This window comes from Acyrthosiphon pisum, chromosome X (genome assembly GCF_005508785.2).
Source record: "Acyrthosiphon pisum isolate AL4f chromosome X, pea_aphid_22Mar2018_4r6ur, whole genome shotgun sequence".
Taxonomy (NCBI): Eukaryota; Metazoa; Arthropoda; class Insecta; order Hemiptera; family Aphididae; genus Acyrthosiphon; species Acyrthosiphon pisum.
In genome coordinates, this window is record NC_042493.1 from 80,251,286 (window position 1) to 80,278,079 (window position 26,794).

The 26,794-nt window shown below is 34.1% G+C and overlaps 1 protein-coding gene across 2 annotated transcripts in view; it reads right to left on the minus strand.

Annotated features, from left to right (window-relative positions):
• LOC100167980 (homeobox protein homothorax) overlaps nt 1-26,794 on the minus strand; it is a 99,019-nt gene that overhangs the window by 52,524 nt on the left and 19,701 nt on the right. For both annotated transcript variants that reach the window (XM_008183323.3, XM_001951080.5), the window contains exons 5-8: nt 25,373-25,423; nt 24,506-24,760; nt 11,083-11,212; nt 993-998 (exon numbers count right to left, since the gene is read on the minus strand). In XM_008183323.3, the coding sequence (XP_008181545.1) occupies nt 993-998; nt 11,083-11,212; nt 24,506-24,760; nt 25,373-25,423 (442 nt within the window). The remainder of the gene's footprint in view (nt 1-992; nt 999-11,082; nt 11,213-24,505; nt 24,761-25,372; nt 25,424-26,794) is intronic.

Here is a 26,794-nt window from a genome sequence, read left to right on the forward strand (position 1 = left end):
TAAAAAATGAATGATGTCGACTTTAAACAATAAGTAGGATTACGTGAAAAAAATATAAATATAAAATTATAATATACTATTTTATACATAATATGTTATATACATATATAATAATAATACTTATGTATATTTTTTAATATACCTAATGTATAAGGTCGAGAATATATTTAAAGTGTGGGTAGGTACGTCGTAATACGTTTAGGCGCATCGAATCAAGTAAGTCATAAAAAAAAATTACTAACGATTTAAAAACGTCAATTCGTCGAGATAAATAAGCTATAAAAACAGATTGGTCAATAACGATAAACAACAAATACTATACAGAAAGAAAGTTGCACGCGTATATGACGAGTATTGCAATCAATTTAAGGGCGTGCGAGCAATCCCACTGCAGAAAAAAATAAAATGAAATAAACCAAAAAGGGGGACTGCCGCACAAGTTGATTGACTTAAACGCAGCTTTGTTCTTTTAACCACGGAACACACAGCGTGTAGTCACACAACGCGGAAAACCACACATTACGTGTATATATACCTTTACGGATAGTACACGCGAAGGTATACAAAATGAATGCATGTGGATTTTTTTAGTATTTTATTCAGCAGGCGAGGTAAAGAAAAAAAATGCAAAACCGTACTGTTTACGAGAGGAGGAGGAAACGTGACTTGAACAGTCAAGACGGATTTAATGGAACTTTTCCATTGCGCCGTCGACGATAAAACCCCTGGCTATATTATTGGTACAATATATATATATGATGACGATGATGGTGCGCGCGTGCAACGGAAGACCCGAGGAACAAATATTCATTTTCGATGGAAGAAAAATCCCAGGTGTCGTATTATATTATTATAATGTAGATGGTGTAATAAAAACACGGTCAGCTATTTTTTGAAGTGTCGGACATACGGAGAAGAAAAGTGCATCGTTTACTTACCGCGGAATGCATTATCACTGTAAAAGAGTTTGCCGACTTTACTTGTACACTTACCCAATTCTGAAAAAAAAAAAAAATCTCATTAATACATTTGTTTTGGATATAGCTACGCGGTTTATAATCATTAATAAATTATTCGAAAGTAATCAATTTTAATTAAAAAAAAAAAATAAAAATTGGTAATCATTTTCGTTTTTTTTTCTCTAAAGTAGCACCAGCAGTAGGTATATATATTATTATTATGAGGTCTACAACACTATATGTACAGCGTAAGTAGTTGAAATGTAGGCGTGGTTATGGCCATGACGTAAGATAACAATCGCACTTGTTTCCACCATAGGACCACCGCGTTTTGTTCTATGTCTATATAATGATGGGCGTTGTTGTTTAACGCTATAGGTATAACATAATTATTACCGTTATATTATTGTATATATAGTCGATATTCGAATGCGTTTGTGTTACCGGTCGCACTATACGCAAATCGTCAACGCGTACGGCAATACGGCAGTATGGGCACAAGCCCACAACCACAATCGAAACTTGAATCCTATGTAAGTACCTAATTAGGCTAAAACGCGTGCGTATATATAATTAAGAACTTGAGATCCACGTATATACGTGTGCGTGTGTATTTCGGAAGAAATGTAACAACAATTTGACCCTTGCACTGCGTCGGACGGTTATATCGTGCTGCGAGAAGAGCGCCTGTCAACGTCGGAATATCGACATGCCAGCACCGCCGCGCCGCCCCGGCCGTTTCCATTGACCGTTTCGCCGCAGCGCGGCGTATTAGGAGGAGACTCTCAGTCGAAAAGGTCAAAAAAACCGAAGGAAAAATGTATACGTGGCGACTCAATAACATACAGTCGACGACTAAAGGAATGTTGTCAGATCCAGATGTTATTTCAGTTAACGTACAGAGCACTGTGCTATGCGGTGCTGCTACAGTATCCCGCCGCGTTTTCTAAATCCCATAGGTTATACTTTCGTTTTCTCGATGTTGTATATTTCCTCTTCTCTTCTTCTTGTATTCTCTTTCTAGCGATGAGTTGATGGGTCATGTAGATAACGTTTGGTTTAACAATTATTATCATCATCACATCGACTGTTGTACGACTATACACACACTCACACATAAATATATATATATTTAATATACATAAGAGGAATGCAACAACGTTCGAGTCAGTTCAAAAAGAATTTCTCCCACATTTTACAAAACAAACCAAGTAAAATAATAAACTAAACGAAAATATATGTTTTGTCTCTTACACGGAATGAAGAAATTGTGGAATAACAAAGACAACGGGACCTCTCAATAAAAATCGTTCTCCTATATATAGAAAACCAAGTTCTGCATACTCGTCCGACACCTTATAATAAAGCTAATGTGTGTGTGTGTGTATAATATTTGTAAAACCAGTTTACAAGTCTCATGTTCGTTGTCGTCGTCGTCGTCGTCTCTTATATATACGCTCACATTTACATTCAACTGTTTGCATATTATATATTATATATATATGTATGTGAGTGTGCGTATAAATGTATATAGTTGCGGTTTTTTCTCTCTACTTCTTCACCGTTTTTTTAAGCAGATAAACGTGCGTGTGTAATGTGTATATATAGGTATATTTTATTTTACGGTGCACATATTGTATGTTATACTATATTATATTATGATAGTACAGTCTCAAACATATTGTCTTCTGTTTGCGAGTTTTTGGAAAATGCCACCTGTCATGAGTGCATGTATTATGATAGTCATTGGTGTTATGCAGAAATATGCCAAATTCCTAAATCTAATAATATTGCAATATATAAAATGTTCAATATATAGGACCGTACAAAAAAAAATGCTAACAACCGTTACATCCACTATACAAATTATATTACTTTCTATCTCACTCCATCCCCTCTTACACACACATACTCTAAATATTATCATGTATTTATTTATATATATAACTATATATAAATAAATAAAATTATGGGAGAGGACACGGAAAACTAAAAACATTGTACAGCGAACGCGATTATTCGGCGCGGGCTATCCCTCCACTGTACAACCGGTTATGCGATATAATTTATTTCAAAAAATTAATTCGTTTCGTTTTTTTATACTTCTTACCCATGTATATATATTTTTTCCCTGTTCATTCCATTTGATATTATGTTTTTAAAACGTCGTTCCCCAGACGTCTACGAAACGACAGGTGTTCCCTCCTAATACACACACACACATACGCGCGGGCGCGCACACTCAGACACGCTCACTCACTCACTCACACACCCAAACACACTCTCACACACACACACATGTATACGTAGATACATACATATATACATATATACAACACACGTCAACAGACACAATGGGTCTCGCGTATAGTAGTTATGTTAATGTGTGTCCAATGATAAATCGGATTTTAATATATTCCTGGATTTGCTGTTGTTCAAGAATGTCAAACGAACGCCCGTTGGTTCCCATAGGATATTTTTATTTAAACTCAAAATTAAAAGTATTATTTACTAAACTCGATATTATATATGACTCATATTAAGTATAAACTCACAATCACACTGCGACGACGACAATGTTAAAAAATTTATTTAATTCACATTCCATGTTAATAATTATAAATCTTTTCAAACTAATAATATTCATCTGAGATAGGTATATAAATGTACCTACTACCGATATAACTTAAAATACGAATACGCATCAATAAAAAATAGTGTTATTATTATTATGAGATGCGGTAATATAAGTATTTAGCATGTCCTACTTACAGACACACGTGGTCAATTTATTAGTCCTTACTACATAATGACCCCGGGTTTATGGTAAAATAAATAAAAGTCAAGGTCGCGGCAACAGTGTAAAATTATTATGACTTACAGAACACCGACAAATCAAACTCATAACTTTTAGTATTTTCTAGTTTTTTACTTATTTATATTGATTATTATATTATATATATATATATGGTCTAGGAGCACGTTGTTAGTTAATTATTATTCTTGAAATGTTATACTCTTCCCTTTCGCGTATAGAAATATAAGATAATATATAAGCCGCTATATCATATTTCAGCATCTCATAATACCCGGCACGAGGCTCGATTTTTAATTTAATTGTATTATAGATCATTGCCGTCCGTATTTAATGATAATAAAAATAAAGAAAATCGTCGTCTATAATTATCATAATATATTACAAACAGCTATAGTGCGTATATAAAAAGTAAAATGTCTTTTTATTTTCTAACCATATACATAATATAATATAACATAATATAATTTTTTTTCACATATAATTTTTTATTATTTTTATCGTCATTATTATTGATATAAATATAATAATACGCAAGATTTTTAATATTCTACGGTTTAATGCGGTTTTCCTCTGAAGAATGCATGAAATGACCATCATGTGTGTAACATTGTATACAGTATACGTACCACACGTTATAATATAATATTCTGTGCCTCTATACATATGTATATATACACGTACACACATCATCATCATGTACACGATTTTTTTTCTATTATCTAGGACTTTTTTTCATTCTTATTATTATGATTCCTGTTTTTTTTATAGAAATTTAACAGCTATTTTTTTATTTATTTTTTATTATTATTATTTTTTGCTCATTGCTTTCCCTCATATGTGTGCGTGCGCGCCCGAACGCGTGAGGATATCTCAAGACGAAACTGGCGCGATTGCGTTTTTATGTGGACTACGAACCAAACCTGTCGCGTAACGAATTATTATTATACTTTAAATATATATATATATGTGTATATTCAATATACACATGTACATATCATAATAGTTTCTATATCATAAACGCGTATAACACGTTGTTGTTAACGTCGTTATCAATTTTATTACTTTTGCAAAAATATTTCCCATTTTTTATAAACAACAAGTAATATATATTTAAACCAACAATATTCAAATTTTTATTTTCTCCATTTTCCACTTACTACGCTCGTGGACTTATTTTAAATAATTTTCATACAGTAGGGCATACTATTTTATAAGGATACTATCCATATTATAATAAATTTCTATCTCATACTACAGTTTTGTCCAACTGATGGATTGGAAAATTGAATTTCATTACAATAGGTCGTTATAATCTACAGAGTATTCTTAAAAAATATACTACAGCGGTTCGAAACAGATTAATATATAGTTCATTAATTAGGAGTATATAGTCTTATAAAAGACCAAGATAATTTAGCAATTGTGAAAATATAATAATTAATATCATACCGAATATTAAAAATACAATCATGTAGATAATTGCATGCAATGTTAACTATACTTTGATAGATATACCTATTGTACAACGACAATCGCCTGCAAAACGAATAATATTTATCGGTTTACCCTAACTTCATTTAACGACGACGCGCGGCGACAGCATTTAACATGTAATGCAATGCAATGGTAGTTTTAATAAAAATAAACACCGCGGTGAAGGGGAAGATGGTATTACAACCGTTTACTATTGTGTATATTATATAGTCCCGAAATTCGTGTTGTTGATGGCGACCACGATTATGCAAATTCTATACTCGAAAAGAATGAAAGGAAATAATACAGCTGTAATGTACTACACAGGCAGCGCGCACAACGCGTACATAATAATATTATAATATAATATAAAGGGAGAGCGAAAAAATTGATATCGCCTGATTCCACGTAATAAAGATTCATATACATATTATTTTAGTATTATATATTTAAGCGTATACAAATTTTGTATAATACAGTCCAGAGAAAAATGTATAATGATTATTGATTACCAACAATAAGTCGAGTGTTCGATTTAAAATTGAACATGTTATAATAATATACATTATAGCGTATAATTCCGCATGCAAATGTTGTGTATAAAATCTGTGACGGAAACTTTAAAACAATGTAGTCAGAGGCGATGGCAGCGACGCGGCTTTGAGCGTATACAATTATTAAATAGCGTTTCAATTTATGTATAATAATTTCAACGTTCACCGGCGGGGTTAACGAATATAATCCCCGAAGAGCACACCCGTAAGATTACAGTTTGTCGCGCGCACGCTGAATTCTAAAAAGGCGGCGGTGAATGTGGCCACCCTTCGCCCCGCGAGATACACCACTGCGACGATCAAATTTATAAGTGAATCGTTTTTACGACGTTTTTCCGACGACGACCCTGCCGAATGTATACATATATATATATATATATAGTAGTCGCATAAATATTATTACCATTATTGTTATTATTATTATATTTTAGAAGGAGAAGAAGACGACGTGACTTTTGTTAAAGTATCCCACTGATCTGCACCAGGATCAGCATCAGCCACAGCCACCGTCACTTATTCCTACCTGCCTGCCAGCCATGCCTACCTGGGTGGTTTATTTACACTTTTTTTTAACATATATAGCTCTACATATATGGATGATAGATATAATATAATATAATATATATTTTCCCCGAACCAACGGTTTAATCGGTCGGCTATGTGCCCATGTGCGTCCCGCTGTTTCGTGTTATTGGAGCCCCCCATCGAGTTTGGCAACGAACACCACCGGCCCCAGCACCGGCGTGCACCGCGTCATGTATCTATATGCCATCATGCAGAGAGAGAGAGAGAGAGACCAGCAGTGCCGCATTTATTATTATTATTACTATTATTATTATTATTATTATTATTATACTCTGTGGCGCACGACCCGTGCATTTTTATACGTCACTAAATACTTTGTATCGGACACACAACGAAGATGACTGCTGGTTATTTCTATATAATGTAATTGTTGTGGTAGGAACAATTTTTTTTTTGGAATTTCTTCTTCGCATCGACCCAAACGGTCGCGTTTGTTGTATTGGAGACGCTTGTACAAAAAGAACTATAGAGGAACGTTCGTTGTTTGCATGTGCGTGTGCGTGCGTGTGAGTTGTGAGCATCGCGCTCGCACACAAAAACCTTTTTGTCCCCTATATGGTCGTTGTTCGGCGTGCAGTTCTCTTTCGGTGCAAGACCGTTTGAAAAGTAATTCGACCAAAAAATAAATTCTTTGGCCAAACAACGGTACTACCTTTTTTTATTTTATCGTTTATTTTTCCCCCTCGACATTTGATACGTCTAAAAATTACATTTACAATACAAGGGATGAATTTCAGGAGATTCAAATATTATTATATTTATCAGTATATCATTATTATTACCGATTCATTCCCGTTTAATTTTTATTTGTCCAAGCCAAAGTAAGCCAAGAAACAGCAGAGAAATAAAATTATTAATTTTATTAAACTAATAATAATCAGAAACAATAGGCGGTAGATTATCTCACAGCCAGCCAGCTGTGCTCACGACAAGCTTATACACACACACATACACACACATACGCACGCACAAGCCAGCCACACAACAAAAATGGCCGCGTCGCCTCGGGGTCATTCCACAAACACACACACAAGATAGTCGTAGCTGCTGCATCATCATTTAAGCGCCCATCATCATCATCACGATTGTGTTTAAGGATATAATATATATACGTATAACATTAACCACAGAGCAGTTATTATTGTTGAATAATATTCTGCATGAGAAGATTGAAATTCCATAGTAAAGCTAACGGTGTATACAATCAATGTATATACATTATGTACCTATAGGTAGGTCTTAAAATAAATAAACTAAACAAAAACACTTGTTTTTTTTTTATTTTTTAAATTAAGATTTGTTACACATAATAATATGATAACAATTTAATAGCAAATTCAAATGCTTGAATAAAAAATAATGATTAAATATTTTTCTTATTAAAAAATAACATAATAGTTAGGTATTTGCCTTATTTACGGTCGTCTTTTAACAGAATCATCCATAAAAAAAATAATGACGATGATTATCTTTGTTTTTAGATTAATGTTTTGTTTACATGCATCATTTTGGTTTGACAAAACAACGGTGATAAAATGAAGAACAATGAAAAGAAAAAGGGGTAAAACTTTAAGTGCATAAAATAAAAAGCACCAACTGAATCCTTTTGTTTTCGTTATTATAATAGATATAAGTATATAAAAAAATAAAATAAGAACTTGTTTAGTACAAACTGGTGAATAATTAATTTATTAATGAATTTCGATATGATATGATTAAACGAGTACTGTCACGTTACTATAACAAGAACTCATACATTCAAGAATATTTTACTATCTAGGTATAGTGATTTTAATATAAACCATCAAAAAAATAGGGAAAAACGCCGGAATAGTATTATAGTCGTATATAATAGCATTAAATAATATATTGTATTAAAAATGTGCAGAGGCAGGTATACAAAATAATAACAAAAGGCAAGACATTTTTGTCGAAAGGTAAGTAAGCAGCTCTACCTATATAGGTACCTTCGCCTTATGTTCATGTGTGCTTGTATATTATGTCGTATGAGCTGCAGTGTTCGAGTGCGTGTGTGTGTGAGTGAGTGAGTGAGTGAGTATGCGTGTGTTATGTGCTTCTCTTTCTAATGAATACACGTCATAACAATAGGGTCTCCTCCACTAGGTAAAAATGTTCTTTTCATACAATATAATATAATAGTGGAGCCATAGCATTGTCAGATAGCCTTATATATCATTAAGAATAATATAATATAATATTCAAACCGGTAGGTACAATATAATATATAGAGTTCCATTTAGAGAAACGTAGTTTTTATACTTTTCAACGTAGAATATCTTTTAAATTGTATACAATATGTAATATTTATATATTATATTTTAGTAACATCGATCTACCTACTCATTCATATTATCGTTTAATATTTGTTTTAATGTTGTGTTATGAAGGTTTTCATCTTATAATATATTATAATCAGTATAAAGAATAAAAGGTGTCATATCCCCGCTGTTTTTCATTCTGAAATCGCATCCCAAGGGGAACATTTGACGGCAAGGAAAGATGTTGATAGAGGAGGAATAAAACGACAATAATAAAACGAAAAAAAAGACCGACGAAATAAGCTCAAGCGAAACATTATTTTTCCCCTTTAGAAAGCAAAAAATGTGTGATAAGACTTAGTGACTTTAGGGGGAGGTGAAAGTAATTAGATCACAAATTTCAAGAAAAACGTGGTGGTTATTTTCCACCCACCCACCATCCTTGATCTCACGTGGCCAAGCCACCACCACCACCACTGCCACTGCATAGTATTCTCATTTAATCCCGCGGGAGACAAGTGACAGGGGTGGTTGCGTACTAAAAATACTTATCAGTAAATAAAGAAAAAAAGAGGCCAACATCATCCTGCTGCTGCTACGAATATCATTATTTTTTTTTTGTTATTACTATATGTTTTTTGTGCAAAAAAGCAGTAATAACTAATAAGTATTAAATATATAAAACTTTAACAAACCACCCCGTCAAAAAAAAAATATTTGAACCCGGGTTAAAATAAAATATAATATATGTCTTTTATTGACGCAACTAATGTAAAGAAATAACTAATGTTATACACCGATTATACCAAGCACTTAACCACGTTCAAGAAATGCAGAGATATAGTGACAATTTCCATTGTTAGAATACCACTATATATGCATACAAGTACATAACATTTTAAATCGAAAAAATGAAGGAAAAAATTGTAATATTAAAGTTTGTCGTGATAAAATGATTTTTCAGCATTACACCAAGTACTATATTTATGCGCAACGAAGACAAAACTTGAAATTATGAAGGCGTCACTCCTGCCGCTTCCATCGTCGCCATAAACTGGCGGCAGTACTAGTATTAAGACAGCAACCGAACTGCAAAGCGAGCAGAGAGAAAACCTTTTAAGAAGATGGGAAAGTTTGTTTTCCCACTGCGGCGTCTAAAAGTTTCCACCACCTTCCTCCTTTATACCAATATCAAGCAGCAACATGTGAAATACTCTCAAAACCACCCCTTGTCCCTGTTGAAAACAGCCACTAAGATGAGTTTAAGTTAAACCTTTAATATTACATCGAAATTATTTTACGCTTTTCTGCTTTTAGGTAGACAGTAGTACTAGAATTGTTGGTATTTCAACGGTGATGTGTCGGAACGTATTAAACGGCTGAATGCTCAACTTCTTAACATAAAACGAAATTTATTTAAATATCAAACAATACCATACGATCTATTTTAATTTATTGTTTTTTTTCCAAGAACTCGATGTCCATAGAACAAAAATGTTGTTAAATTAAAAACATAAATGTATAATACATTATTTATTTTTATACATGATGTAATATAGACAATCCGTTTTCCCTGTTACACATCTGACTTCCTAAATTAAAATTATGAGAAATCATAAATATTATTTAGAGCTAGATCTAATCACAAAAATTTTTGTAGATTAGTGTAAGCATTTTTAATTAATAATTATTAATAGTATTTTTTAATTAAATTATTAAAATATGTAATTCATAATTTTGTTTTCACTATTTACAGAATGAAATTTATAAATTGAACGAAAATATTTAAAATTGTATTCAGTGCAACCACATAGTGACCATATAAATATATAATGTTTATAATTTTAATTATTTAGTCATATAACTTAAGTTAAATTAATTAAAAAATAATGTTTTATTTGAGTAAAATTAAATTAAAATATTCAGTTCTACAAATTCTACATTTCCAAATATAATTATGACACTTTATTGATAACGTATCTATTCCAGTTAATCTCCTCATATTATAATATATCACAGAAACAACATGCATGATGATGGTTGACAAAAAAATAACATCTATGTGTAGTCTGTATATCGTAGACGATTATCGAAATAAATGGTTATAATAGTATGATAATATTCTGGTTATAGGGATTGTCCCCATCCATATAATAACAACAAGGACACACGCAGGACAAACACTCAAGATGATGGCACTTGAACAACGTATGTGTCCAGGCTCAAGTGACATACACGCGTAGGTAAACATGTTACTATACAATAACGTTTCGTAGGGGTTCAAAAACTCCCTAGATACGGGACGAGAACAACGCTGTAGTGGCGCCTCAAATGTTATTTGTATTTCTGTTCAGTGATATTTCTAACCATGGAAAAAAAAAGATAATAATTCAAATTAAGCATTCGTCACTTACCAGGATCGCCGTGGTCTAGACTTTGCTGCGAGCCCGGTTGCTGTGACATCGGCCCAGGCGTGCCTCCCGAACCGGGAGATCGGTCATCGTTCCCGTGTCCACCGTACGATAATGAAGACGAAGGTGGTCTCTGAAATAAAACAATTAAAGTGTGCATTAAAGAATATGTCGTTGTAGTACTATGTGTGAGTTCTCTTAAAAATATAAATAATCAATAGGTATATACGAGACAAATTTTAACCGTGTAATGGAGTAATATGTTTTTCGTGGAAGAAAACCACTAACAAATGTATACAAAAACCGCCACCGTTGCAATATAATATTTAGTTTCACGGTTTCCCATGGGATCAAATACGACGATCTTTCCTTCTTCCTATACTTTTACTACTTAATCGTATGATAGTACTACTACTGCTGCAACTGCAGCCCCAAATGTAACCTTTTTCTGCTTCCCTTACTACATTTCGTAATGTTTCCTCATCGTTGTAGGGAAAACCATCCTCTAAGGGATAATATTCTTCTGCCCTCTCTTACATACGCACGACGTCCTAGTGACCCTAAAATGTCAATAATTCTTCATATTTTTTTTTATTATTATTATTTGATTAAATATTAATAACCGTTACTGCCATTATAATATAAGACTATATCAAATTATAAAATGAACTAAATTAGAACTAACTTCCTCTCTCCCTCCTTAACCAAAAAATTAAAAAATATAATATAGTAATTGCATTTAAATTATAATAAATAATATTTTTTACTGATGTACACATTGTAACATAATTTATTATCTTATCGCAGTCAAATATTTGTTATAATATGTATGAGTGTTTATTGTTTACTAACGACCGACTACTATATAAATGAACGTTGGGGAAAAGGTATTATAACACCCAAAGCAATCGTCGTAAAATAAATAATGATTTTTTTTTTTTTTTTATTATTATTTACTGAGTACACAGATAAAACAAAAATTCATCCATTTACCTTGCTACTGCTGTTGTTGGGATATCCTTTTTTTTACTTTTTACATTTTTTTCTGTCATGATGTTATTTTTTGATAACTCAGTATGACGACAACATATTTATTTAATTTTGTTTTTCTATAAGGATTATACCGGTAATATAAGCGGTATGTAGATACAGCTACGTATATCTAGGAGAATGATACGAAATCCGGTTTTCTTCGGTTAGTGTTTTTAAGTAACATATAATGGATTTTGCATGTACTCGTGATCTGTGTCATTATATTAGATGTACCAGGTTACGTGGGTGCGAATGAAAATAAAATAACAGCTAGCTTCAACGATTATTATGAAACTAAACAATGCTGTCACTTTTACATGAGCTGAGTCAATTATTTCATTTATATAGCCATTAAATATAATATATATTATATATATTATGCGTAGAGAACACGATTTGAATATTATTTATCAATAACCCATTACATTTATGATAATAATAATTATTATTTTAATGTCTGTACACCTAAACACATTTTTTGGTGTTAAGCTTTGGAAGATTTCATCATTATTATTATATTGTTATAATATAACTATTATATAACCTTCCTACTCACACTCACGTTTGTTTTTCGCTTGCTTGCTGATACCATATTGTCGCCTCCAAGGCGTATAAGCGTGTCCAATTATACACTCTTTATAATATATAATAATATTATACCTGCACATACACAACAATACTATAAGTGATTTTTGTTAGTCTGCAGTTAGTGAAGTTAAATACCATCAGTATAATACGCGCATGTATATATAATTATGTAGTTATAACTCAACATATCATGATGGCAACACAAGTAGTATATTATAGAAATTACGACGGTTGCGTGCGTTCTTCTTGGCACTTTGTGGTGTGACGTGAAGTAAAGACTGTGAATGGGGGAGAGAGGAGGAGGGATGTGGATATACCGTAAAGGCGGAAACGGCAATGTGCACACATGTCGATAGATTTTTAACACGCGGGGTGTTCAGCACACCCACGAACCGTAGTAATTTCTTGTAACGCCGACTATGTGTTTCCGTTACATTCTGCCAAATATATACATGTTTTATTTTTTCAGAAATAACGAGAACCATACATACATTTTTCTTGCTAAATTCTCTCACTCTCTCTACCTCACACACTCACATACACTCTCACACACACACACAAAAGTAGTTTACCGGACATTTTTAAGGGTTAAACTAAACGAATTCCCAGGTGTGCATTTACTTCCGGCATATTTTAAGTATTATTATGTAGAAAGAATGAATTTGCCATAACTGCCACCAGCGTACCAACGACGAGAATTGTTTATATTTTTTCATTTCATATAGAACGACGGCGGCAGAGGATTGTGAAAAACGAAAGGGTCTATCCCGTACCAACAGTGTAGACTCTGCTTCCGGTCTTTTCATAAACCCTCCCACACATGCGCGCTTTAGGCAAATAATATGATATATTAAAAAGAAAAAACCGCAGGATTATTTTATTTTCGATTGACGACAGGAACTGTAAAAACATATTTCATTTTATATACTATGCTATTGTCTTTGTGCAAGTTGTCGGTTCACTGAGACCATTGTTAGTTTTTTTTCGTATCCATATTTTTTTTATTCCATAAACCACTTTTGTTCGAGCTAGACTAACTACCACAACAATTTTATTATAATGTATGAAATTCGTACTTTATAAGGAGATAACCGGTTTAAAATAAGCAACGGCCCAGACCAATAAACAGCATTTAAATGTTTAAATTGAATTTCCTTTACTTTATTATAGTAGGTACTTTCAAAGCTAATGTGAATATGAAAATTACCGATGGAGTTTTAATTTTTAAATACATTTTACGGTTATGTTATGTTTGCATAAAAAATATACTATATACCAAGTTATATAAGTTTTTTGCCATTGCTCTTATTTCCATAAATGTCAATAATTAGTATTTACAGAGAGCTCTAAGAAAATTACGTTAAAGCATAAATTATACAATAAAATTGACCCAAAAGTGTCCTGAATTGTTCGGTGCCATTGAAGGCATTATTGTTCAACTTCTAATTGCATGGACTATTCAAGGCAAAACGAGTCTAGTGACAATTTCAATACTTTTCAAATTGTAATACCTAGTTGATAATTGAATAGCGCCGCACTCCCGCAGTCATAAATCGCTATATTAGCCACTCATATTTTGCTGGGAAGAGACAATTATCGGACCCGAAATTATTACTCAGCTCCTAGCCACCCACAGACCTACAGACTCGGAACAGCCAAGTATTTTGTCGAGGTTATCCTTACTCGAGCACATAGAACATTTATCATTGGTTTTACCACTTTTATTTAATTTCAAATATACAATTACCTACTTACATATTTTTTATAAAAACACAAGCATCAATTATTACCATGTATAGAGTAAACAAAAAAAAACATGGTATTTTCTTATATACAGACACGTCTTATCAAAATTACCGAGATGAAAAAATAGTAAAAACGGCGAGTGTTATAGAATACAATCATGTTTCACTCGTCTTATACCCTGTTTTATCCTTCCTATCTGTACACTTTGACAACTCAATTCTGCCGTACACATACGCAAGTCTCACGGGTATTGCAACTGCTACTTATGAAAATTTTATGAGTTCGGTGGTCTGCTGTGCGCCGTTTGCTTCTAACTAGACATATATCCGTCGTGGTCGCGTAGTTGCAGTATACATTTTTCATGGTCGTTCGGTATTCTGTTTTTTACACCACGGCGGGTGTTTGCTCTTGCCAAATTAATGATTGACACTCGGCGCGTCGTGTGTACGTATAATATAGTAGGTATGTACAACCCGCTATCGTTTCTTCTTTTCTTTTTTCCGGTTTCTTTTGCAGCTAGTGCTTTTCAATATCTATCTCCCGTGCCACGTATATGAATTATTTAATGCCCGCAGTTGTAAAATTCAGTCAGTCCGTGATGCGTAATCGAAACAGAGAACCGAAGGGGTGCTGCCTAATAGTTTGATAAACACGTCATGTACTCGCCACGCAACTCTATGTTGTTGTTTTTTTTCCTTTCCTGTTTCCAACCCTGCCGTCTTTCACTGTTTATTCTCCGTGCACCGGGATTTAACTAAATAAATTATAATATCATCTACACGCGTTCTCTTCTTTTAATAACGTTGAATAAACAACACAATATGTTTTCGACGGCAACAAAGCAGTTTTTACCGTCACATATAATATATTATACATAATATACTTCAGGAGAACCAACACTCTGAATACATAAATATATTACTTAGGTAATATAATTGAAAATGTGAGTAAATTAAATTAGGTATAAGTATAATTTCTGTATTATTTGCAGGGGATGAATAATAATTATAATAATAATAATCACGATTAACCTAAATATTATTACCGAGTGAAATATAATGTCACGCGGTGTCATAAACAACAGGGAAAAATAATAATAATAATAAATAAAAATCCTCGACAAACGCTAGTATACATAATATATATATATTATATATAAACAAAAGTTATAGTCAGTATATGGGCGGAGGGTTGGCCGGCCGACCGGCGCGTGTCCACCGTCACCGCTGTCAGTTGCAGAGCACAGGCAGACACGTCCGTTGCAGACGCACAGCAGCCACGGCAGAAATAAATAATAATACAAATAATTCTTTGGCTACACGCGCGCGCGTGCCACGTACATGCTTACTTCCTGCCTCCCCGCGAGAGCAATGTTTTCCCACACACACACTCGCGAGCGTTCGCTCACTTGCACAAACACACACACAAATATACGCATATCGTGTGCGGAGAGAAAAAAGCACGACGTGTACGTATATACAAATATATAATAGTGCCGTCGCGGTGTAATGCCGAAACGGCCAATATATATGTATATTGTATTATATATATGCACAAAACAAAACGCGTCTGTTTCGGTGGTCCAAAACGCGTGGGGCGGGCTTTTTCTCGTTTTTTTCCCCTGCTGTATATTGTTTTGTTTCACCACCACGTGTGTGCGTGTGTGCCAACGCATACACAAACCCCTAAGACTGACACCAGAATAATGTTGTACCTACACATAATGCAATACCACCGTTGTGTCCTACCGCGGCGGTGACCTCAGGTTTCTCCCTTCGCCAATGGCCGCGAAAATGTCCACGCTACAATAATACCAACATACAACACCGTCGTAGTCGAGACTCGAGACGACGGGTACGATGAAAGAAGAAGAATAAAGACCCAATTTCAATATAGTGAATATGTTTTTGAAGAACAAACGATAAATCTACATCATCCGACCACGAAATATACAACATTAGGATGAGGCGTAGAGCCGTCGTAATAATATCGGGATCTCATCCAAGTGGTCTTAAACGCATAGTAGTTACCAATGTTTTACCAAAACACTGTTTTTCAAAATTCCAAAAAATGAAAAGAAAAAAATCACCGTGTTAACGGGTTAGCGGCATCGCGGTAGAGAGAAAATATATCATAGCGTTAAATGTATTCGTTGCACCAGTTTACATGCGCGCGATGCGACAACGGCAAATATCGTATTATTATTAGCACAGCTGCTGCGGCGATGGAATCTATATTGACACGGAGATACAGACCGAGCGAGCGAGCGCGCGCGCGAACAAATAACGCGCGTCGTTCTGGCGGTTGATTAATATTTCGACGGCATTGCCTCCGCCACCGCAGCCGCTCACGCAAGTGTTGTGTTAAACGCTCGTAAATAATATTAACACAGTCGTGGTTGGTGAGTGGTGTGACACGTGAAAAAAATCTGAAATAACGAATCGTTGTTTGTTTACCGGGGTGTACTATGTTATTAATTTTGGAATTTGTCTATTCGAGCAATAATAATTATCGTTCTTTGTATTTTTCTCTTTTCGTTTGTCAACGCATATTATTTATCGTCGATTCGTATATACAATCGTATTACACATTATAATGTGCGCACAGACGCCATAATCACGTGTTGGTCGTGTACGCGAGGTACATTCGAATCGTTCGAAATCCAAGATCGATTAAAACCGCACAACCACCTGACCCGCGCCACATCACGGCTTCGTTATATATACATTAATTTTTTTCTTTAATCGTTCAATTAGTATACACACACATATAAAATATATATCGACCAGTTGAGCGATATAATGCGAAACGCCAAATAAGAGATTGATCTCGACCGTATATACAAACATCTGCAGTGCCAGCAACGCATTCCTGTACATTCTTCATTGTTGTATAGATCACACCGCCGGCATTGCGACCAGCTATCACCAGGACCGATATATATAAATACATCAGCTGTATGCTTATATAGCGCGCCGTCGTTTTTCGAATCATCATTGTTTTTAATTGCTGCCGATGCGTTGTGCATTTTTTCAACGACCCAGTCTACTACCTGCACATACATATACTATTATACACACTGTTCTCTTTTGTAAGTGGTGTCCGCGAACTGTTGAATTTTTTTTCATACAATTTTTTTTCACTAGGTATGGTACCACATTTTGCAGAAGTGCGACTGCCGGCGAAACAACTGAAACAATTCTCAACTACACGTCTTCATTTTATTGATGTGACATTGGATTTTTTTCCTCTCGTATCGTCGCTACTTTACACACGAATATAATAATATGAGTACTGGTGGTAGCCGCTCACCGTTACCTAACACTGCAATTATTACGGTTTTAACAATATACGCGCTTAACAAATCGATTAACGACTAAGACGCCGACGACAGAAGCACTATAATATTATAACGATTTAGAAACTAGTTTAAAATGTATCATACGCCTGTAATCTGTATAAGCACTTACTTATATTTAACACACTTAAGTTTTTTAAAAACTAAACAATGGCATGTTTGATTTTCAGACTACACCGCTGCTGTTGTTGGTCCAAAAATAACGAAAACAACAACCAACAACAATGATAAATAATAAATAAACTCTAGTATGTGTATATGTGTGTTTGATACGTGTGCATGATAGGGGAGAGAAATAGGCGCTACGACCGATTTCAATATACTAGCGGCACCAAAAAAAAATATAAATAAAAACCGAAAATAAAAAAGAAATAACCGTATGAACGCGGTGCATAATTTAGGGTAAACCCCGCACAACCGACACGCCATCGTCATCGTTTTGAGGGGCAGGACACACCATATATATACACTATACTGAGTAATAAAATATTTAAACCTCTGCAGGTACCTACGCATATACATATACAACTAACTTTCGGTGAATTGAATTAAAAACTTTGCATTGTCACGAAAAGTGTTAACTGAAAATATTATTACTATATTTTAAAGAATAATAATAATATAGAACGAAAATAGAATGGTTGAACCGTTGTTTTCAAAAAATATATACAATATATTATACGCCTGTATAGGTAAAGGTACTGGGTATTATTATGATGAGTATATAATTTCATATTTATCACGTTACCGCCTGCGCATTGATTATATTCGTTTAACCGAACGTATACAATTTAATGCAGATTACAGTGTGTTCGTGTACTATTTGTATACGATGACTGCCCTGGCTGCTGTTAAAAAGACATTACACGCGCGCGCGTAGACTCTTTAAACGTTTTTTTACTGCCGATGTTCCTACATATTATTATGTTGATGGTATTATATCGTGACGACCTCAGTTTATCGCTTTATTACTATCTATTTTGCACCGGGTTATGTACTTAATTAAATAATCGAGAGAAAATTGTATATTTTACATTTGGAACGCACACGATAAAAAAAATATGAGGCTACATTACGTTTATATACTTAATAGCTTATTACCTCTCCCTGAATATACCAGGTTGTATCATATCAAAACTATAATACAATATAATAAAATAATAAATTATCGTTTCAAAAAACAGACTTACATTTCTAAAATCAATACAAGTGTCTTGTAAGTTATAATATCCACACACATAATATAATATTCAATGTCACACTGCTGCAATTAACGTTTCGGAATTTGAATTTAACGTCACTATAGAAATATCTCACCGCAACCCTTGATTAAATATTTTTTTATAATTATTATATTATGTGTGAGTGCATGAACGCGTGTGTATATGCGTACACATATACATAGTGTTGACATATTTAGCAGCTGTTGAATTTTTAAAAATATATACATCACTGTGGCCAGATAGCGTGTATGTCAGTCCTATACGTTATATACGGTGTGCGTATAGAGTGTATACACAAAGTCTCGCCTTCGCTTGGTGTTCTTTTTTTGGCATCATCACACCCTTTTCACTAACTATTGGGGGCCTAAAACCGTATGTGTGTTATATATATTTTTCACATAATATATTTTCACACGACGACGATTGCATCAGTGTACGTTTCAAGGGCTGCTGTTAACCACATATGTTTCCTACATATTACTTACTGATGTTTCCATTCCTAAGATTGTACTCACAAAGTGTATGCATGTTCAAACTAAAGTAGAAAAAAATAATACCCATAACTTATTATCTGAATTAAAATTAGAATTCGGTTGACATAGTGTCATTACACTACGGATATATGAAATTATGAAACGAAAACACGATACGGATTCGGATAATTTATTTTCCATTATTACTATGATATACTTAACTAAAATAGTAAAAAGAATAGTGACGACGTGATTTTCATGAAAACGAAAATTTAACTGATAAATTAAAGTGGCTTCGAGTAGGTACATACTTTAAAGTGGTGCATTTCAACTATACATACATAATGTGCACGTCTTTTATAGATTGTGTGTGGATAAAAATATATTATCTATTAAAATGAATACTTTTAGTACCTATACATTTTATATGTACAAATATATCGCTATTAGTAAATTTCATAAATAATGCATAATATTAAAAACAAATTCTATAACAATTATAATTGGTAATTCGTAATATCGGTATATGGAATAATATATTATGTAGGTACTCGTACTACATTTAAGTATTGATATTATACTATATTTTATTGAAAAGAAAAATGAAATTTATTAATATTTTATTATTATACGGTTGGTCTTATAAAATTAGTAGGTATTAACTACAGTTGAAATAAAATCATCTTTTTGAAAAGACTCAGCGCCACTGCCGGTAAACAGGTAGTGATAAAAAAAAAGTATATGTCGTTAAAAAATGTTGATGTATTATTATTAAGGAATAGTATAATAAAAACACGACAGCGAAACCCTAGTTGTCCGCGTCGAACACATTTGGTTGACTTTAAGTTAATCGACCGGCAATGGCGATTAACCTAATCGGATTACAGCGGCGGCGACAGTGCATGCGGTATGTAGTGTGCGTGTGTCATGTCGGTGTGCTGGCTGGCTGGCTGGCCGGACGGCGGCCGTGCTGCAGCGTGTATGCCTCCTGCAGTCCATCAAGCCGGGGCGTGCGGGCAGGATTGGATTCGATGGTGACCGGGGAGAAACACAACGATATATACGCGATATACACGTCTAATTACGCGCGGGGGAAAATATACGCTAAGCGTCGCGCTCCCTTTTATCATTAACTATTGACAACATCTACAGCAACGGCGGCGGCACGACGAGCAATTGAGCAAAGTGAAAAACACCACCGTCTGGCTACAAATCCTATTATGTGTATGTATGTGTGTGAGTGTGTGTGTGTGTGTGTGTGTGTGTGTGTGTGTGTGTGTATCGGGGTGGATAGACGTGTGCATTTATTATTATTATTTCACTATACCTCCCCGTCCCATGACCCGTTGTGAATTGTTGTACATTATCTAATTAGGTATAGTAACACTGCAGCCCGTGCAACATTCGTCGCCGCCGCATTATATTACACTAGAGCTTTTTGAAACTGTATATCATTATCATAATAATAATACATATAGTAGGTATTTTAATATTATTATTGTTATATGTATTATTATCAACAAGAAGTGAGAACGTTTTATCGGTCCAAAAATACGCGTAGTGTAATTAATATTTCAGCACGAATGTATGCACGTTTTATTAACGAGTGTACACCGACCTCGGGCTATTACGCTGTATAATAATTATAGGTATAACGAGTTAAATATTTGGTTTTTTAAATATTAATATATACTCCTGAAAAGTGCTGCAGCACTAAAAGTTGGTAAATAGTAGATTTTCATTTATATTTCTAGGTATACACAAAACTGTTTATTTAATATTTACGAAAAAATAATTGTGTATCATTTTTTTTTTACTGGTAATTGGATAGCTGTATTATTTGGTAGTGTGAAGCAAAAAAAGAACATGGAGTAGAAATTTAATAGCATTGATATTAATTTAGATGTGTTATAATTAATTTAATTTGTAACTTTGGGTAGAGTATTTAATACACGTACATAATATTATATAAGTACATAACGACATTACAATATTTTTACCATTTCGACTGCTTTTCTTAAAAATTTCATTTGCGGGACAGCTATGTCAAAGTAATTGAAATTAATAAAATTATATTTAGTGGTGATGGCGATATAATGAAATAATTCACTGACAACGATGAATAAAAGCGCCGAGAGCGCGCAGTCACTCAAACGAAAAAAAATGACACACGTCGAGTAGGGCGCACATATAACGAAATTACACCAATATAACAACCACCCTACGAGAGATTTTCCAAAGTTGGGGCACGGAGATTATCATATTACACAATTCCATGCCATTACCTTTAAGTTATAAATACTTAAAAACGCATTGGTTAACGCGCGGCTCGTCTCCGCCGCAGTAGTATGAAACGTACAGCAACCGTCAATAACTGGATGCCCCACACGATTTTATTAAATCAAATCTAAAATTACCGTACGCGCTGCAATATAATATAATATTATAGCAAAATTCAGATTCGATAATGGGACTCTCCTCTACGGTCCACTGAATCCTTCTGTACGTTATGGCACCACGCCGGGTTTGAGCAATCGGTTAAAACTTCTAAAAGTTCCAACGTTCATGCGCCTGGACGACGTCGCTCGTCGACGATATTTCTAGCGAGTAAAAAAAAAAACTTATACAGTCGAATTCATTACTACGTTATAGTATCATCGTCGTCGATACTTGAACGGACGCATTTCGTCAACAAACCGCCTCCCAGTCAAGTGCCGTAACAGACACTACTTGAATAAACCGTGATGATCGCGATAACCCGCGTACGTGTTTATCATCGTGTACACACACACACACTCACTCACTCACACACACTTATACATTTTATGTGCATTATAAGATAATATTATATAATATATACGGCGGTGGGCCGCTGATTTATCTGTACATTAATGCGAGATGAAAATATACGATGTCACATTGTGGCTCATCTCGGAATACACGAGCACGCGCAGCGTTAGTATGGAGCGTTCGTTGGCATTCGGTTTCACGGAAATATCTCCTCTCTAGTCCGTAGTGTCTATGGGTTGTGTTCGTTCATTTGGCGGTTCAAAAACCCAAATAGCCATGTCCCGCCGCCGCCGCCACCCCACGCACATGTACGACGGATGAATATATAAATAGCGTCCCGTGTGTCTTTGTCTAAAAACTAACTATAGTCATACGCGAGTAGGTTCATACTCAAGGCGCGCAAAATAATGTGTATATACTCGTACTCACATCACTATGATATAATATCATGCAGCTGGTGAAATAATTATAAAAATATATATTATATTATACTAGTACGAGTATCCGAAATAATTTTTCGAAAAAAAAATTAATATCCATGAGAAAACGTATAATAGGTATGCATAATAAATATACACAATAATATGGTAAAAAGATGTTGTGGAAAGAAAAAAAAATGGTTTAATATAATATATTATGCTTAAGCACGTAAAAACAGAAGTTCACTACTTCATATAACCAGTTCCGACAGAATGGGATTTATGAATTATAATATAATATTTCTAATCAGCTGATATAATATGTATTATATATTATTATAATTTACGTTATTTTCTGTTTAACATAGGTAATGCACATTTCAAATTCAGTACGGCGAATATAATTTGTTGTTTATTCGAAAATATCCTTGGATTTCATGTCAATACTGCAAAAGACAAAAGCCCTCTGTCGATCAGTCACGGTAAAACTAGCCCTTTTCAATAACAATTTCGTTAGCCCACCATATACAATAATATAATATCTACGACACTGAGATCCTACCCACAACGACGGCATTTTTGTATGCCCGTGTAAACTAGTCTGACGATTGCGAACCAGAAAGGCGGCAGAGAGAAAACACAATGATGTACCACGTGTGTAAGCCGAATAATAATAATAAAAAAAAACCGATTTCCCCCTGTCGACGTCGTCATTATTACTATTATTGTAGTAGTGCAGCAGTAGTATACCCTCGTCGGTTTGACGAAGGGCAAAGGGGCGCGAAGGGGATAGATATATACGCGTATGTACGGTGTGACGGCGGCGGTGGTGGTGTGAATGATGGTCGCCCGTCGAATTGACACCAATTACCAGCAGCGGCAGTAAAAACCCATCTCCTGCGCCACCACTGACGACGAGGAGTTTTTCGCTCGCACCCCAAAAAAAAAATAAACGTATACACCCGAGTGGAAGGGGGACAGGGACGGGGGCCTCGGCCGGTATAATACACGTAGTGCGTATATAATACAGAAGCCACGGCCGCACCCGGTGTGTGTATATATACATATACATATACACCGGTGGTGTTACAATGCTCTCAAACGCGCGCAAATTCTCAACTTTTTTTTATATTATTATTATTATTTCGTTTCACGCGCAACCCTGCACCCTCCTAACCCACCCTCTGGCGTGCATGTGTAAGTGTATATGCCTATTATTGTATTTGTTATAAACCAGTGACTATACGTGTATATGCGTGTGTGTGCATGTGTGAGCGCGGTGGTCCCCCTATACATACGTGAATATATATAGTAATAGTCGGTCCTCCCAACAACGAAAATGTGGCGGTTCTACATATACCGTGCAGTGACACGAGGAGAACGCAGCGGCGACGGCTGCATAATATAATATTATTACATATATTATGTATACGTGTTAATACGCGTTAAACATTGTCGCCAATACCGACAAGAAAACAAGCGGCGAAATCAGTCTTACTATTTATATACGTATCTGCCGCATTTGAGTACATAATCTTGCAAACAGTAACGTTATGAGCGATTCTAACGAGGAGATACGTGTTAAGTGTTCACATTTCTAATCATTAATAAACAGAGTCCTAAAAATCCTAAAAACGGATCTCTATACATTCGATTGCGGCATATAGTAATTGATGCAATGATGGCGGTTTCGAAATGAGTGATATACTTTTTTCTCTCAAAACGGGTACATTAATACCATATTATATTATACCTATTACACGATATCATTAACTAATTATCTATTTATGTACTCACCACGTCTGGCGTACTCGCTCCGTCTGTGTGCGATGTTGAATCTGCGTTACTACGGCCGTCGTTGTTGCCGTTCGTAGCACCTCCTAGACCGCCTAAGCCTCCAAGTTCAGACATGGACTTTCCACCACCTCCACCAGCAGCTGCTGCGGACGCTGACGACGACGAATCCCGTTCGTCGATTACGAGATCAATTGGCATTTTCCCCTTCAAACAACTAATGTAACGATGACAAAAGTTGTCACACAGTTCATGAACCTGTAAGGAAAAAAATTTTATTTTTAAATGTATATAGTTATTCGTATAATATATAAATACGTACATCTTTTATTATTATTATTATTATTCACTATAGTACGTGTACCGTTATCGTTATATTATTTCGCACGATATTGCGACAGCGGCCAGGCACACACACGCACACATATGTATACGTGACGAAGGGCCGTTAGTTACGGAGGATTATGAAGAATTTTCCAAAAAAAAATAAAATAAGAAACACATGTGTGTGATGGTGTAGTGTTACCACGGCCGTTGCAGATCGGTCACATTTCATGGTTAGACCAGACCGTCATATATAAGACGGGTAACATTATTATGTTATAATAATATATATAAATAGGTATAGTGAATACGTTACATGTATGTATAAAAAAAATAATAAAATAGTTGACTATCGTCATTATCGGTGCAAAAACCTTAAAAATATTTATCATAGAATTCATTGTCGTTTTTTTTTTTTTTAACTGAAATCATATGTACGATGTACCAACTAGTAGATTTTTTTTTAAAACACTCATAAATTATACTTGCGCCTACTCTAATTTATTGTACGTTATACGTTCATATTTATTCTAATTAAATACTTACTTTTTCTAACTCCAATAGATGAAACCGTAACACCTGAATTGCTTGCACCATCTGTAAAAAAAGACATATTTAATGATTTATTAGTCGTTAAACATTTTTTTTACACTTATAATAAATCACGCCCAGTTGTAACACTAGTTACGTAATAGTAGTAGTTAGTAGTAGTAATATATAGTACCCATAATAGTCGTAATAGTAGAAGTTGTAGACTGTAGTAGGTATATAGATATATAATATAGAAGTAATGTAAGTAACTAGTAGTAGTAACACTAGTAACATAGTAATAATACATAAATGTGTAATAAAAAGTTTTAAAATTTGATGACAATTTTTAATTAATTTCTTAATTTTTATAACTTATTTAACTATTTAATACGATAACAAGAATGACTAGTTTTTTCTAAATTATAACACATAATAATACAACTAATTTGTATGGATATAATGTATATATATATAATATTTATACGATAGGTACTAAATATTAATTAACAATTTTTTATTTATTTTTTTGTAAATATTAAACCATCACTATCATCTGTATATAGGTAGTGATGACGAGCATGGCTTCATAGGTATATAGGACCTGCCGTATGGTGTAACACACACACACACACACACACACACACACACACACACACTTACACTACTACCAAGAGACTATAATTCATATTGCCGTCGCTGTTGCCGTCCTCCTCCTAACTACTCTTGTTACAAATTGAAACGTTATTTTTGATTTATATGTAGTGTACGTCATGTTGGTCGTTTTTTATTTAATCCGCGATTATATCGACGCGTGGTTTGGCGGTCGGTAGTTATAATTAATTAACGTGATCGTCGATTCTCGTGTGTTGAAGATTTTTAACGCGGTTGACTGATGCTTGTGTGCGTATTGTCAGTAATTAAATTATATACCCATTTATACAGTTTTTTATGAAAATAATAAAAAAAATTATACGATACACAAGTGTTTAGCTCTATATAGTAGTGGGAACGAGGTCAAACAGTTAAAAATGTTTTGGATTAAACAGTTTTTATTGGGTATTATTATTTGTTATGCCATAGAAATATATAGGTATATTATACACCTGTATAATATAAATAGTATAAATATTCGATACTAGCATTTATAACAATTACTAGAAATTAGAATACTAGATAATAATATGTAGTTAATCGCTATTTGTGAGGAATTAAAGAATATAATAATCCAACAAGCTTTAACGATACAGATCTCTATACGATACAGTACTATTACAATAATAAACAAATGAACAACAAAAACAAACATTAGTGTGGTTATACCAACATTATACAAACAATGGTTAATGAATTTAAATTATAAATGCGAGATGATTTATTCATTGAAAAAAAATATAGTAAATAATAATATAATCATAATTAAAACGTGTACCTATGTCA